The sequence below is a fragment of the Salvia splendens genome, chromosome 4, assembly GCF_004379255.2.
Source record: "Salvia splendens isolate huo1 chromosome 4, SspV2, whole genome shotgun sequence".
NCBI lineage: Eukaryota > Viridiplantae > Streptophyta > Magnoliopsida > Lamiales > Lamiaceae > Salvia > Salvia splendens.
In genome coordinates this window covers 18879538-18896829 of record NC_056035.1, presented here as the reverse complement: position 1 = coordinate 18896829, position 17292 = coordinate 18879538, and the positions used below count along the sequence as shown (strand labels likewise).

The window sequence follows — 17292 nt, the reverse complement described above, 5'->3', positions numbered from 1 at the left end:
TATCAGCAGATACCCAATTTGACGAGCCTAATTAGTAACTTCAAACTACATGTAACTCGTTAGCAGTTTTAATATTCACTAATACTCTAATTTAAATACCTATTTCAGCAAACAAATTTTCGCTAACGTATTGAGAATTTCAAAACTTATAAGCATAATTTACAACAGTGTATATTCTCCTTTCGGTCCTCATTCGAAATCTTACTTTTGACTGTCGCAGGTTAATTAAATAAGAGACATATTGGGTTCCACTTTGTTTAATTCATTTTTATTCATATTTAAATGCCTAATTTAAATACAAAAAGAATAAAATAAAGTAAAGGTTGCAATAATTTAAGTGCCAATCGTACTTCACTGCTCCATTCCGAATTCATCAAAAACCCATTACAAGAAAACTAAAATAAGGGAGAAAATCTAGAAGCACTATCAAAAAATTTGGGAGAGTGATGCACTATTTATTATTGCTAAAAATACATGTAAGTTTACATGGTAGATTTAGTATAGCTACAGGATAGTACCGTAATATCGAACATATGGAATAAGATTGCAACTGGCTATCATATACTAAACGTCACATATTATCTAGAGATACGGAGTATTTTTTGTTTTGGTTTTATAAACTAGACATAAATAAACAAGTAATAAAAGAAAGTATAAAAACAAAATAATACAAAGCAGGCTAAAGAATGTAGAGTTTTAAGATTAATCTCATAGAACCTTTACCTTTATGTGTCTCTAGGATTATTAGGAAAATCGCGATTTTATGATAAACCCTTTCTCGAGTGCACCTACCCAGTAGATTAGACTCTAACTATCAAAGTCTTTTTCCAATAAATTAGATTCTAACTCCTTAAGTTCCTAAGACTCAAGCCCTCACAAAGGATCCCCTCTCTCAAGCGCAGATAAACCTATGTATTGTACTATTTCCTTTTACCACCTAAAACTAGCTATCTCTCGATTAATCTAGTTAAACGGACATAGTTCTAAAGTTGGCCAGACAAAATAATAGTAAAAGCACAAGAACAAGTAAAACAAACACAAGAGCTAGGAAAGGTTCAATTCAATAAATCAAAACAAGTTCATAATAGTCTTCACCAAAAAATCTACAAATGATGTATAATTACTCATAGGCAAGTAGTAAAAACAATAAAAGTACGAGACATGAAAGAAATTGATAAAACTCAGGTTGAATCTTGAATCTTCAGTCTTTTCTTGCCTGATCTACAGAGTTCCGCTCCAATGGAAGATGGATGAATTATTTGTGGAAGATGGAATGGAAGAATGTGTAGATGGGGGAGGATTGGAGGCTCTGAGATGTGGATTATGAATTAGGTTTGGGTATTTATAGGCTAGAGAAAGGTTTATTTTTAATGATATTCGTGCCCTACAAGAAATGAGAGAAATTTGGGAATAATTTATTTTCTTCCTTGAATTTCCGCCTAAATTTCCACCAGCTTTGACTGCACTGCGCAATGTGCATAGAATGGTCATAACTTTCTCCACACAACTCCGATTGAGGCCATCCACAGTGGGGCGGACGATGCGTCTTCCGCGCCCTACGCTTAGTCCGCGAACGAAGCACGGACGTTAGGGCATCGTCCGCGCCATCGTCCGCCCACTGTAGGCGCCGCGGACGATGGCGCGGACGATGCAACGCGTTTTTGTTTTTTATTTTTAAATTCAAAATTTGTCTATTTAAACCTCGATTGTCATTCTATTTTTCATACGAACATTTCTCTCATCTCTCACGTTTCTCCATCTCTCACAAACCAAAATGAACCACGACAACGACCGGAGTTCCTCGGAGGACGGTAGTCCGACCTTGACTCGAGCCTTAAATGCAGTCGTGCACGACGCAATGACGGAATGCTTAGCCATAATGCAACGCGAGGAGGCGGAGGCGGAGGCGGTGGAGCAGATCCGCAAGCCTATTCGACGTCGTACGTTTGTCCCACGTGAACACGACGTAGCTCATGAACGTCTATTTGCAGACTATTTTGCCGAGCAACCACGGTGGGGCCTGACGGTTTTCCATCGCCGGTTTAGAATGTCTCGTTACCTTTTTCTCAGCATTATCCAGACGTTTGAGTCACGTGATGAATACTTCCAGTATCGGGAAGATGGCATCGACAGACCCGGACTTACGTCGTTGCAGAAGTGCACAGTTGCACTCCGTCAGTTGGCCTACGGCACCAGCGGTGACATGTTCGACGAGTACCTCCATGTCAGGGATACAACAGGCCGCGAGTGCCTGAAGAGATTTTGTAGGGGAGTTGTGGAGGCCTACAGCGACACATATTTGCGAAAGTCGACAGCTGTAGATTTCCAGGGCCTAATGAGAATGCATGAGACGGCGCACGGCTTTCTTGGGATGCTATGGAGCATCGACTGTATGCACTGGGCGTGGAAGAATTGTTCAACGGCGTAGAGAGGCCAATTCACTAGTGGATACAAGGGCAGCCACCCGATGATGATCCTCGAAGCTGTCACTGATCATCGGCTTTGGATCTGGCATGCTTACTTCGGTGTAGCCGGGTCAAACAACGACATCAACGTCCTCAACTCATCCACCCTCTTCACCGAGCAATGCAACGGCAACAACCCGGTCATCGAGTTCACGCCAACAGGCGCCAATACCACATGGGGTACTACTTGGCCGATGACATATACCCAAGGTGGCCTGTTTTTCTGAAGACGATAAGCTGCCCAATTGGTGAGAAGAGAGTTTTATTTGCGCAAAACCAGGAGGCGGCGCAGAAAGATGTGGAGCGGGCATTTGGTGTGCTCCAAGCACGGTGGGCAATAGTGTAAAGGCCGAGCCGTCTCTGGTTCAAGGAAGTCCTCACCGATGTCATGTATGCGTACATAATCTTGCACAACATGATAGTCGAACATGAAGGTGGGAGCATCACCGATTGGACCGATGACGAAAGTGCATCTAGCTCCTCGAGCACGGCGACCGAGCCCCCCGCTCGAGGATTACCTACGGGCTTCAATGAGGTTCTATCCAGACAGGCCTCAATGCGCAACCAACACGACCATGCGCAGCTCATGAACGACATGGTTGAAGAAGTGTGGGCCCGTAACCACCATCGATGAGTTTGCGTTTTTTTTAATTCGCATTGTAATGTATTAATTTTATAAATGAAATGAAGGTTTTCCCCAGTTTTTATACTTATTTAAGTATTCAAACAGAAGAAAATGCTTAGGGCGCCCCACTGCAGGTGGAAGGGCAGGAGGATAAAATGTTGACGTGGCGGTGCATAGGGCGGGCTTTAGGGCGCCCCACTGTGAATGCTCTAAGATGTTCAAGGAATCCACACGAAGTTCTTTTGAAGAAGAAGAGAATAATATGGATGAATCACGGATTGGACTTCAAAAGCGCTGGGAAAATTAGCTTGAACTGAGGCTGCTGCACCTTGGCTTTTTTGCACATTTTTCTGTCTTTTTCTATCATTTATCGACAATCGCGTCAAAAGTACCAAATGTATAACATATGCAATTTAAGAACATAATTTGCATGATTAACATTTAAAACGAACCAAATCTAGTTCTTAAAAACATGCAAAATTCGTGTTTGTCTGAGAGAAATTTGAGGATGATGTGATCCGAAAGTTAGAAGGGAAATATTATTCATCGATGTTTACTGATCTGATATAAAAACCCTTAAAACAAAATCATCATTGAGATGGAAAATTCACAAAAGAATTCAAAATAACCACATTTAGAACCAAAAAGTCCAATATTTCCTCCAAAAGTCTCATGCAATTATATTGCCACATGGAGAGCATAAAGAGGTTGTTGAAACTACTTAGAGAATCTGGAAGGATATAAATGTGCAGCTTGCAAAATGAGGATATGTTTCAATGCCTGCAAAAATAAGAGGGTATAGTCACAAGGATAAAATAAAAATGGATATAGTCAAGGAAAGAAAGCTTTCAGTTCTTGAAAGATCTTCACTTAGAAAAAATAGCAATTAAGCCGACCATCTATCATCACTCAAGTACTCAATTTGTATCGCGTACCTCTTCACGAGAAGTCGGCGGCTGGTTGGTACCAGTGTAATCTCATCCCGCTGGAGATGGCGGCTTGGCCTCTGGTGGCTCCATCACTCCAAGTTCGAAAATGCAGCATGTGAGGATGGATATTTGGAGTGAAACTATGATCGAGGATTCGTACCACGAAATTTCATGGGATGGCACTGAAATAGGCTTGGCCTCACTTTTGTCCTTTCTTTGTCTCATTGAATACATACAAATTAAATAGAGAACTCAACTCATTTAGTCTATATACTCAACACCAATTTTCAAGTGGCGGAAGGAGAATAGAATAGGGGTACAATTATACCCTAAAAATCTAATACTCCAAATTGATAGCATTGGCCCAATTGTAGATGTTTGTCTCTCATCTTGTAGGCCCAAATTTGAGCTCCAACTACAGTGTTTTATATTATATCCTACTCCTCCTAGGATTAACCTATCTTTTTAATGCCTATAATATTTTATTATAATTCTTTTTAAATATTCTGTTAGAATAATAAATTTTCTTATCTTTTCATTATTTTCTTAGAACGCTTAATTCTTTTAATATATTAAACTTTTTATATTTTCTAGTATTTGTTATGCATTGAATTTTTTTAATTATTTGTGACTTTTTTTTAAATTTATTTATTTTTAACACTTTTCAATTATTATTAATTTTTGGATAGAAATAATGACAAATTATTAAAGTGAAATAAAAGATCTGTTATGTAGAGCCAAATCAATAATATTACTGTACCTTCATAACAAAAAACCTGGATCCGCCATTTATTGTTCTATAACCGAGGTGGGAATTGAATCCGTAACAATTTCTTTGCAAATTTTCTTAATTAGTCAAAGAAATTGATGGCTGAGTACTATTTACAGCTTTTTTTATATTCGCTTCAGTCGTCTCATCTGTCCGTTTTTTACCACAACTTCCAAAGTGAAGCCGGTGCCGTTTTCTCCTTGGTTATGTATATATATATATAAGCACTTATCAAAGGGTACACAATTAAACAAAAACAACAACAACAAAAAAAACTGTGAAAATGGGAGAGAAAAAGCTCCACGCCATTATGATTGGCTTCTGCTACCAAGGCCACACCGCCCCCTTCACCAATCTGGCCATCAAGCTTGCTTCCAACGGATTCGCCGTCACCTTCGTCCAAACCGAGTCCGTCCACCACATGTTATGCAAGGCCAACGGCGTCAGCGCTGCGGACGGCGATCCCCGGACTTCGACATGCTCCTCTACTTCGACAACCACTGGGACTCCATGCAGTGACGAAGCCAGAATTTTATGGTTGGGGGGTCCAAATAAAAAATTCAAATAATAAAATGAAACATAAATAATATTACATAATATAAATATAATGTTGTAAACACATAGTTTCATACAATGATATTATAACACTTCTCTTCTACTTTTCATCTTCTGAAACCGCTGCATAATAGCTTCATTAGTTACATTAACAAACACATCCTTCTCAATATAAGGAACTAAGCAATCATTCAATAGCTGGTTTCCCATACGATTCTGTAGAGAAGTCTTAACGAGCTTCATTGCTGAAAAAGCTCTTTCTACTGAAGCAGTGGCAACGGGTAAGAGCAATGACAGTTTAATTAACAAATAAACCAACGGAAAATTCTCATGTTTCCTTGTAGAAACCATATTCTGAGCAAGACCTGCAATTCTCGATACTTTTGAAAACCTTTCATCTGTGCGCACATCAAAAATAAAGTTATCAAGCTGACTTTCAAGCTCATACAAAGTAACTTCAGAAAATTCAGATGGATAATACTTGGCAAGGCGAAGCAGCTTCTCTGAATCAAATGCAGAAAATGAGTCTCTAGGATCAAAACATGTCATACACAGAAGTAAATCTGTGTTGACTTCATTAAAACGGTGATTCAACTCTTGAGCTTGCATATCAATGACTGAACAAAACAACTCAACTCGATAATGGTGGAGATTTTTTATTTTCTCAATTTTACGCCTTCCTCTTTCTCTAACTACACACTCATCTTCCATATCAAGCACATCAATCTCATTTGTTCTACAAAACTTTGTAACTTCAGTAAGCAAAACCTCCCAACCTTTTTTCCCTCATTACTTGTAAATGTGTTTTTATTAATTAAAATTAATAATTATGAAATTACTAAAATACCCCTGTGATTTTTCAGAATGGTTGAGGGGGCCCTGGGCCCCCGGCCCCATTGTCCCTGACTCCATGTACCGCCATTTCCCATCACGCATGGATGAAGTCGTCGGAAGCATAACCAGCTCGACCCACAGCACCTCCATTTCTTGGTGGCTGACACTTTCTATCCTTGGCCGACCGCCATTGCTAAAAAATACAACATCTTGAGCGTCTCCTTCTGGACCGAGCCGGCCATGGTATTCGCCATAGACTATCATTTGGATGTCTTGAAAGAGAGAGGCTATTTCCCAATTAAAGGTAATCATACCTTCTGTGTTGACATTTTTTGTTGCTGTTACATTTTCTAACAGTTGAGATTATAGTTTGGAGTTTGTACAATATTTAAAGTTTGCATCTGACTCAGTAGTATAAAATCTTGTGTGTATGTAAGGTGATGAAGGGAAGAAAGTGGTTGATTTTATACCGGGGTTTGGCCGACCGAGGCAAAGGATTTGATGTCGTATTTCCACGATTCGGATGTGAGGAGCACCGCCAGCAGGATTGTGTGGGACGCATTCGAGCAGGTGAAGTATGCTGATTTTATTCTCATCAACACTCCACACGAGCTCGAGCGTGAAGCGGTTTCAGCTGTGAACCGAAAGCAGCCTACTTACGCGATTGGTCCGGTCAACTTCACCGAATCTGTCGTCCCAAAGAGCCTATGGCCTGAAACAGATTGCGCGAATTGGCTCGGTTCAAAGGCCGCAGGCTCTGTTTTGTATTTTTCGTTCGGCAACCTTGCTCAGAGCAACAAGCAGCTCTCTGAGGAGATAGCCCACGGGCTTCTCCTCAGTGGAGTCCACTTTGTTTGGGTGATTCGCGACGGCACGCAAGTTTTGCCCGATGAGAGCAAGGATCAAGGGCTGATCGTGTCGTGGTGCAATCAGAGCGCTGTGCTCTCCAATCCTGCGATTGGAGGATTCTTGACACACTGTGGGTGGAACTCGATTCTGGAAGCCATATGGTGTGGCGTTCCAATGATCTGTTATCCGTTTTTTCGCTGATTAGCCGACTAACAGGAAACTAGTGGTTGATGACTGGAAGGTGGAGATTAATCTCTGCGATGGAACATCGGTTGATCGGAGAGAAGTTGCAGAGAAGATCAAGCAGTTGATGAGTGCTGAAACTTCAATCTCCTTGAGGGAGGAGATGAAAAAAATGAGGATGGTGATGCATAAGGCATTGGATGAACAAGGGTCATCGCAGGCAAATTTTAATCAATTTCTTAAAGATTTGGTGGCTAAGTCAGAGGCCTAACCATGACTTATCAATTGTTTGTATGTTACATGGCCGCTTGATTCAATGTCAAAAGACCCAAAGTTATGAATTGAAATTGGATTACAAGTTAAAGATAAGTAAAACATTGTCGTACTAATAAATAGAGAAAAGTGATATTCATGTTCCAATAACTAAACGTTAAGATTGGGCTATTATAACATCCCTATGCTCAAAAGGTCGAACTATTTTATGCTAGCCTCCATTCAATTGTAGCAGGGACATTTTTTTTCGGCACGAAGATTAAAAAAATTGGGTGTAATATATTACTAGAAATGCTAACCTATACAAGTGTTCTTGCTAGATTGATTGCACCATACTCAACTTATATTCTCATCTAAATGCTTTGTTTCAACAATACACCATTTGCTTATTTATTCGACTTCATTGTGGGTGAGAGCAGTGTCAACAGCTAATGGGCTTTTGTTTATATTACTCCTATTCACTTAGGAACTTCAATAGATTTCGGAAATATTTAATGCAACATGATCGTGTTAACATTTTTAATACATTGTGTTGATAAGCTAACAAGTTAGCAATTTAAGAAATGTTCGCATTATAACGCATCATGTCTAACATATTGAGCCTAGCTTTTAGATTTCGGGTTAGCTCTACTCGAATCGCAAGATAATTGGATTGCACTTTTATCCAACCAAAAATTTTCACTCCTACCAATTTAAATTTAGCGATATTCGGATCAATCTATAAATTTTGGATTGCATTGGCATCTTTAAAGCATCTCCAAGAGAAGAAATAAATAAATAAATAAAATATAAACAAATAACAACTTCATTTGTCCTATTTTAATAAAAAAATCATTCTTGGAAATATATAGGAAGGGGAGTATTATATTTATTTTTAAAATATTTTCTTCCTTTTTTTACTTTATTATTTATTGTTCTCATCATCAATACCAATTCAATTAATTTTTTTTCTTTCTTTTTTTTACCAATTATATATTAGAATTTGTGTCATATTGATTTTGCTTATTTTATAAGACAGGGGAGTATAATTAAGAAGGTAATTTCTCAATTTTTAAGAAGTATAAATTTAGTATTTTTTTAAACTTTTTAAATTTATTTATTTTCGTAAAATTCATTATTTTTCAAAAAGGTACATTTACTTTGCGAAGGTGACAAATATAATGACGTTATATACATGGATCATGAATTCTAATAGGAAAACAAAAAATAGAGAATAATTTCGGCTTTCCTACCAAGAAACACCTCTCCCCCTATAAATTCCATCCCTCTCACCCCTAATTTCCAGATCCACATTCTGCAATTCGTTCTCTCGCAAACCCTTACGCAAATACTGCTTCTCTTATCGACAACATGAGTCAACCGGAATCATCCGATTCGTAAGTGTTCCTGCCCATTATCAGATCTCGCGCATTATTTATCGATTGCATTATAGTGATGAATTTTTCCACAAGCATTTAACTTGATTATCATTCTCTATTTTTCATTGTTCTTTTATTGGATTGTGATTATGATGTGCGCAGTAAGGGTACAAAGAGGGATTTTAGCACTGCGATCTTGGAGAGGAAAAAGGCGCCGAATCGGCTGGTGGTGGATGAGGCTGTCAACGATGATAATTCGGTGGTGTCTATTCACCCTGATACGATGGAAAAGCTCCAGCTTTTCCGCGGTGACACCATCTTGATCAAGGTTTAATTTCATTCCCAACTTCTCTGGTCAATTTATATGTCGGTTTTGTTCCGTTTGATGGATTTGTAGGGTTCAATTTGAGTTCAGCTTCAACAGAATCACTTCATAAACTATTTCATTGAGAAAATATATGCACATTTTTGGTGATTATGTTGGCTGTATCTTTATGTCACTAATACATGGGCTCTAAACTGTACACAATTCTTTTTAGGCTAGTTTTTGCCTAGTCTAATATGTAGCTGTACAATGCTTTATCTTCGTATTCGGTGTGATTGTGTTGATGGGGTGTTTAGTATAATCTTCAAAATTTGTTTGAGGTGTGTTGTGCGATGCAATCGTGAATGGTAAGTTATATTGGAGCAGAGATTAGTGTATGTCTTTGATTCATCTGGCCGTCTCTCTATCTTGTATTCGTAAAGACTTAATCTGCTGGGTTTTATTCTAGTTATTTTTGTTATCTTGGCCCTTGGGTATGACGTTGTACTTATGAAAAGAAGTTTGCGATTAGTATAATCCTATGGACAATATCGCTTGGGTATCTCTTTGGTTTACTTGTATTTTTTTGGTAGTTCATCTGCTAATGTCACATCAATATTGATGTAGGGCAAGAAAAGAAAGGATACAGTGTGCATTGCCCTTGCTGATGATACCTGTGATGAACCAAAGATCCGAATGAACAAGGTTGTCAGAAATAACCTCAGGGTTAGGCTTGGTGATGTGGTCTCCGTGCATCAGTGTGCTGATGTGAAGTATGGGAAGCGTGTCCACATACTTCCCATTGATGACACAGTTGAAGGGGTTACTGGGAATCTCTTTGATGCCTACCTGAAGCGTAAGTTCTCCTGCATTCAGATTTACTTGCCTTTTTTCTCTTTTGGTGTGTCCATATCTCTGAGGTTTCATCATACCAGAATACTTGAATGCGTATAACTTTTGGGTATCTTCAGACTTCTGTTGTTTCTAATGAAAACATTAAACTGTTAGAGTGAGTATTTCGAATGAACACATTAAACTGTGCAAGTGGAAAAGGTATAGAAGCCGATACTGAGATTGACATAGAAAATGCTTTTTGTTCTTCCTGTGGAGGCTGTCTGAATTCTTGTGCATGGCTAATAATTTCTTTTGTTTTCCTCAGCATATTTCTTGGAGGCTTATCGGCCAGTGAGAAAGGGTGACCTGTTCCTTGTCAGGGGTGGAATGAGAAGTGTAGAGTTTAAAATTATCGAGACTGATCCTGTGGAGTACTGTGTTGTTGCTCCTGATACGGAGATCTTTTGTGAGGGAGAGCCTGTTAAAAGGGAGGATGAGAACCGATTGGATGAGGTTGGCTATGATGATGTTGGTGGCGTCCGCAAGCAGATGGCTCAGATTCGTGAGTTGGTAGAGCTGCCACTGAGGCACCCACAGCTTTTCAAATCAATTGGTGTCAAGCCTCCAAAAGGAATATTGCTCTATGGACCTCCAGGATCTGGAAAGACCTTAATTGCCCGAGCTGTGGCCAATGAGACTGGTGCTTTCTTCTTTGTTATCAATGGACCAGAAATTATGTCTAAGTTGGCAGGAGAAAGTGAAAGCAATCTAAGGAAGGCTTTTGAAGAAGCTGAGAAGAATGCACCATCCATCATATTCATTGATGAAATTGATTCAATTGCGCCCAAGAGGGAGAAAACCAATGGAGAGGTTGAGAGGAGAATTGTTTCGCAACTGTTGACATTGATGGATGGTCTGAAAGCCCGTGCTCATATTATTGTCATTGGTGCTACAAACCGTCCCAATAGCATTGACCCTGCCCTTCGGAGGTTTGGTAGGTTTGACAGGGAAATAGACATTGGTGTTCCAGATGAAGTTGGACGTCTCGAGGTTCTCCGTATCCACACAAAGAACATGAAGCTTGCTGAAGATGTAAGTTAGAGTTTCTCAAGCTGTTCTTTGATCTCATCCCTCCTGCATTACAATAGATATAGTAACACCAACATAATATTGGGCTATTTTCAGGTTGATTTAGAAAGGATCTCCAAGGACACACATGGCTATGTTGGTGCTGACTTAGCTGCATTGTGCACTGAGGCCGCCCTTCAATGCATCAGGGAGAAGATGGATGTGATTGATTTGGAAGATGACACCATTGATGCAGAGATACTAAATTCCATGGCTGTTACCAATGAGCACTTCCAGACTGCTCTCGGAACAAGCAATCCATCTGCTTTACGTGAAACAGTAAGCATGTCACCATACTTCTCCTTGTTCTAGTTTTTTGGTTCCTTCACATAACTGATAATGTGCATTATTGATAGGTTGTTGAAGTGCCTAATGTTAGCTGGGAAGATATTGGAGGCCTTACAAATGTAAAGCGTGAACTCCAAGAGGTACTTAATTGTTTTCTTGCTCTTTGCTTTTTAATTTGTATCGTTAGCAAACAATTGTCTCTCTTAACACATGTTTTCAATCTCTTTGCTGTCTTGTAGACTGTTCAATACCCAGTGGAGCATCCTGAGAAGTTTGAAAAGTTTGGCATGTCACCTTCCAAGGGGGTGCTTTTCTACGGCCCTCCTGGATGTGGAAAGACTTTACTGGCCAAGGCTATTGCGAATGAATGTCAGGCAAACTTCATCAGTGTCAAGGGCCCTGAGTTGCTGACTATGTGGTTTGGTGAGAGCGAGGCCAATGTTAGAGAAATTTTTGATAAGGCTCGTCAGTCTGCTCCTTGTGTTTTGTTTTTTGATGAATTGGACTCGATTGCAACTCAGGTTTGTACAGAAATTCTGAATCTTTATATTCAGCTTTTCACAGCTTGGTTATCTTTCTAGTTCACTAAATATTTCGAGTCCTCTTTGTTTGCAGAGAGGAAGCAGCCAAGGAGATGCCGGTGGTGCTGCTGACCGGGTATTGAATCAGCTCCTGACTGAAATGGATGGAATGAATGCTAAGAAAACAGTTTTCATTATTGGTGCAACCAACAGGCCTGATATAATCGACGCTGCCCTTCTCCGTCCTGGCCGTCTTGATCAGCTGATTTACATTCCTCTTCCTGACGAGGAATCACGTCTTCAGATTTTCAAGGCATGCTTGAGAAAGTCACCCATTGCTAAAGATGTTGACCTTACAGTCCTTGCTAAATACACTCAAGGTTTCAGCGGCGCTGACATTACGGAAATATGCCAACGTGCTTGCAAATATGCCATCAGAGAGAACATTGAGAAAGTAAGTGTGTCGATAGCAAGATTCTGTATGTGGGTTGGCTTTTGAAACATCATATGTTATGAATTATGATAAACCAAATCTCAAATGTGCAATTGTGTCATTTCAGGACATTGAGAAGGAGAGGAGAAGCAGAGACAACCCCGAAGCCATGGAGGAAGATGTGGACGACGAAGTAGCTGAGATCAGGGCTTCTCACTTTGAGGAATCAATGAAGTATGCTCGGAGGAGTGTTAGCGATGCTGACATTCGCAAGTATCAGTCGTTTGCTCAGACGCTGCAGCAATCAAGAGGATTCGGTTCTGAATTCCGGTTTGCTGACAATACTAGTGGTTCTACTGCAGCCGATCCTTTTGCAGCTCCCACCGCCGCAGCCGATGACGATGACGATGACCTTTATAATTAGGCGCATCATCACATGGTTCTTCACTCTACTTTTTAGTTATGCTCATTTCCCCTAAACGGGAGGGAGTCTTTTGATTCATGGAATTCACCTGTATTTTATTCAACTTGGTTTAAATCTATTGGATCAATTTTCATTTTATGAACTAAAATGTCTCCATAGTTAACTACAACTCCCTTATAGTGAATTAAACTTTAAGCCTTCACTATAATGGTTCACTCTTTGCTTACATTTGATTATCTTTTTTTCTCATTGTCCCATTGGTCAATTGGCTACAGTGAAGCAGGTGGTTTTGAGGTCGCACTTTTCCTCTTTTTTGCTAGCTTGATAGAAAAAATCAACTTGGCACAAAATTTAAAAAATAAATCTGGTATTTGATGAACTATGCATGGCAGTCCAACATTTTTTTTTTTGTGAATGTTCAGTTTAGAATTATGTTGAAAAAAATACAAAATTGAAATTGCATTTATTAAGAGGAACATATTAATTTGTCGCATTTATTAAGAGAAAATAAATACTTGACACTGGCAAAAAAATTGAGATAAACAAGTTTGAACATTTTTTTGTAATGGGGTGAATATTATTTAAAATTGATTAATTACAAATAGAAGAGCTACAAGTAACAAGCCTAGAGTGAAGCCACATGATACACTGAACTTGCGTGTTACACGGCCTGCCTAATTTGAATGCAATTCTTGTATATATATGTCTACTATTTAATATTGCATCATGCGAGTTTACACTGTGATTGATCTCTTTAATCTGTTTAAGAGCGTCCACTATAAGGTGGACGCGGCTATAGCCGCGAGCGGGGCGGAAGCGGGGCGGTAGGCGCGGCTATTATAGTGGAGGGGGTGTCCGCCGCGAGGGTGGACGCGGCTGGTGGGGGGGGAGGGTGGCGGACGAGGCTTCGCCGCGAGTGGGGCGAGGACGCGGCGGTGGGTGTATAGGCGCGGCTATAGCCGCGGCTATTATAGTGGCGGATATCCGCCGCGGCTATAGCCGCATTTTTTGAATTTTTTTTTTCGTTTTTTCATCTATAAATACCACTCCCCTCTTCCCCCACTCCCATTTTCACCTTGTGAGAGGAGTATCTTGTCCTCGCGGATTGTCCGAAATTCAGGTCGATCGTGGCGAACGAGGTGGAAACAGCTCCTGGCCCGAAGCGCACAAGGCACAACCTTGCCCGGGAATACAACAGTGGGAGCGGCTCGCACGAGTTCGAGCAGTCCGACGAGCAAGTCGAAGAGCCAGCCGCGACTCACATTAGGCGACGACGGCCCATGGGACAACAGGCCGCTATCCGCAAAGCCAGAGGGGGTAGAAGTGCCTCACGCCAAACGGCGGCCTCGTCCGGATCGCGCATCCCCCAGTCTGCCCCAATCCCACAGCCCACGGTGCAACCCCACGAGGTATTGGCCAATAGCATAGACGTAACGTTGATGCAACAACTGCAAGACGTATGCAGGTCATACGCAGGTGAAACTGACCCGTACGTCAGGAACGTCTACAAGAGGCTCATCAATCGGCTTGAGAGTCGACTGGGGTTGGTTGATAATGCGCCTGGGGATACCGAGGCCGGCAGCAGCGAGAGAGGAGGAGGAGGAGGAGAAGAAGAAGAAGAAGAAGAAGAGGAAGACGAGGAAGACGACTCCGACACCGAGTAGACGGTGCCGGAGTTTTGTAGTTGTATTTTATTTTAATTATTCGTTGTATAATTTTACCGGTTTGCAATACAATGAATATTCGGGCCTAATTACCTCGTATTCTAGTTATTTATACTGCGATTATTTAAATTACACTTAATTGAAACTAAAAAATATTTAAAAATGAAAATTGATTATAAAATTTGGGGTTATTGGAGTTGTCCACTATAGTGGCGGAAATAGAATTTTGGGGCTATGGACAACAAAATTGGGGCTATGGACAAAAACTGGGGCGGGGCTATTGGGCGTGTCCGCCTTATAGTGGACACCCTAAAAATTAAAATGGAGTACCAAGGAATCCTATTAGGAATGGGCAATCCACTTCTTGATATTTCTGCATTCTTTTATTATTATTATTATTATTATTATTATTATTATTCTAAATTACATGTGATCATCTTAATTCCTCTGCGATGCTGAATTTGATTTTTGCATTGCACCACAGATATAATCTTAAATCAAATGATGCTATTCTGGAAGAGGACAAGCACTTGCCTATGTAACTATTTCCAATTACATATATAACTTTTCAGGTATGACGAGATGACATCAAACTATAAAGTTGACTACATTGCTGGAGGTAAATGAAATTCAGAATTTTTCAAAATTATTAGATACTTACAAGAATTGGTTATAGGGGTAAATGAAATTCAAAATTGATCAAATTGGTGACATTAATTAATTGTGATGTTATCATTCTAATGCAGGAGCTACCCAGAATTCAATCAGAGTTGCGCAGGTACTAGTGAATTCTTGTTGTTGATTAGAAACATACTTACCAAACACAGGTTCTTTTTTTTTTTTGTGGATATGTCATTTTCAGTGGATGCTTCAAATTCCTGGTGCAACTGCTTACATAGGATCAATTGGAAAGGACACAGATTTGGGGAGGAAATGAAGAAAAAGGCATTACAATCTGGTGTCAATGTTAGTCAAACCCTTATCATCCTTCCTATAACATCAAAATTGTTTTAATTAAAGAGAAATCCTAGTCATTATATGGAGTATTTAGTTTTGCACAACTTCCATTTGTTATTAGGTTTGCTACTATGAAGATGAATCTCCTACTGGTACTTGTGCTGTATGTGTGATGGGCCACTGCCGGTCAGTCACCTAAACACCTTAATCTGTCTGTTTCAAATCGGACGTTTATTGGTGGACGGAGGGAGGGAGCAGATCATTTTAGTGTTTATTTTTAAAACTTTAATTCCTTAGTTCCCCCCTCTCTATTGCATTTACATCCTCTAAATAGACTAACCATATAGTAATAATAATAACAGGTCACTTGTTGCCAATTTGTCAGCTGCAAATTGCTATAAAATTGATCATTTGAGGAAAGCTGAAAATTGGGCATTAGGTACTGATACATTTTTAAGGTAGTGTTTTCCTTGAGTTATATTATGCACTTAACAAAACATGTTTATTTTTATTTGGCAGTGGAAAGGGCCAAATTCTACTATATTGCTGGATTTTTTCTCACTGTTTCACCAGAGTCTATAATGCTTGTTGCTGATCATGCAGCTTCCAGAAAAAAGGTCAGTAATTTCTTGTATATTTGATTAAAAAAAATGGATGAGACAACCTTTGTTCCAATTTGTCTCCATGTAGATTTTCATGATGAACCTCTCTGCTCCATTTATCTGTGAGTTCTTCAAGGATGTACAAGCGAAAGTAATCCCGTGAGGCTCGTTACTTGATTCTTTGCATTACCTAGCTACAAGATTGGAAACTTACGAAAATGATTGGTGTAGGTACATTGACTATCTTTTCGGAAACGAGACAGAAGCTAGAACTTTCTCGAAAGTTCACGGATGGGAGGTAACTGTTTCAGACTACCACGTGTTTAATTGTTTTTACTATAGACTGACTCGTTTATTTCTCGGGTAACAGACTGAAAATGTTGAAGAAATAGCATTGAAAATTTGTGAGTGGCCTAAGGGATTCGGGACACGAAAAAGAGTTACTGTTACTACGCAAGGTGCTGATCCGGTTGTCGTTGCAGAAGATGGGAAGGTTAAGCTCTTCCCTGTGATTCGTTTGCCGAAAGAAAAACTCATTGACACCAATGGTGCAGGTGTGTCGAGATCAATCTATGTTACTTTTGATCTATATTTACTACTACTAGTATTAGCTAAATGAAGTGTCAATAGGAATTCAAGATCATTTTCTTTGATGTTTCTTTAAAGTATCAAATAACAACTCTTGAATTGTTTATACACATTTTTTTCTCAGGAGATGCATTTGTTAGTGGATTTTTATCCCAATTGGTTCTAGGGAGACCAATAGAGGATTGTGTGAAAGCTGGTTGTTATGCTGCTAATGTCATTATCCAAAGATCTGGCTGCACTTACCCAGAGAAACCTGATTTCAAATAACAACCATTTTCCGTTTTCTTGGGTTAATTTTTATGTTTAACAAACTGATTCAGTGTATGTACGACTCACTTTTATTTTGTTAAATATGATCATGTTACAAAAGTGGAGTACTAATATTTGTTGGTGTTTAGATAGTTGATTATATTTGTCTTGATTGGTGACAGGTCACCGTACAAACTACAAATTGAGGTAAAGAGATTTTGTTAAAATTTGGGAGAGGTTAGAGTATTAGAGTATCCACTTAGAGTATTAGAGTATCCACATCGGCGAGCAAGGACGCGTCCGTCCGTCCGTGCCAGCGGCACGGAGACGCTGTCCGCCGCTGCGCTCGCGCCACTAGCACGGCGCTGCTCGATGCATCGAGCACGTCCGTGCCAGCGAGCAGGCGACGTGGCGCGTTCTGATTGGCCAATGACATATCCGTTGGAAAATTATTTTTTTA

General features: G+C 39.8%; 1 protein-coding gene and 2 pseudogenes across 1 annotated transcript; all 3 read left to right on the top strand.

The window, feature by feature from the left end:
* The first annotated feature begins 5071 nt into the window (after positions 1-5071).
* On the top strand, positions 5072-7480 carry LOC121800781 (annotated as a pseudogene).
* Positions 7481-8689: 1209 nt separating this feature from the next.
* On the top strand, positions 8690-12914 carry LOC121799017 (cell division control protein 48 homolog E-like). Its single transcript, XM_042198325.1, has 9 exons — positions 8690-8858; positions 9003-9168; positions 9772-10000; positions 10304-11070; positions 11164-11385; positions 11463-11534; positions 11634-11915; positions 12010-12369; positions 12476-12914. The coding sequence occupies exons 1-9, from the start codon at positions 8833-8835 to the stop codon at positions 12770-12772; spliced, it is 2421 nt and encodes an 806-aa protein (XP_042054259.1). The 5' UTR covers positions 8690-8832; the 3' UTR covers positions 12773-12914.
* Positions 12915-14757: 1843 nt separating this feature from the next.
* On the top strand, positions 14758-16952 carry LOC121799680 (annotated as a pseudogene).
* The last annotated feature ends 340 nt before the right edge of the window (positions 16953-17292 follow it).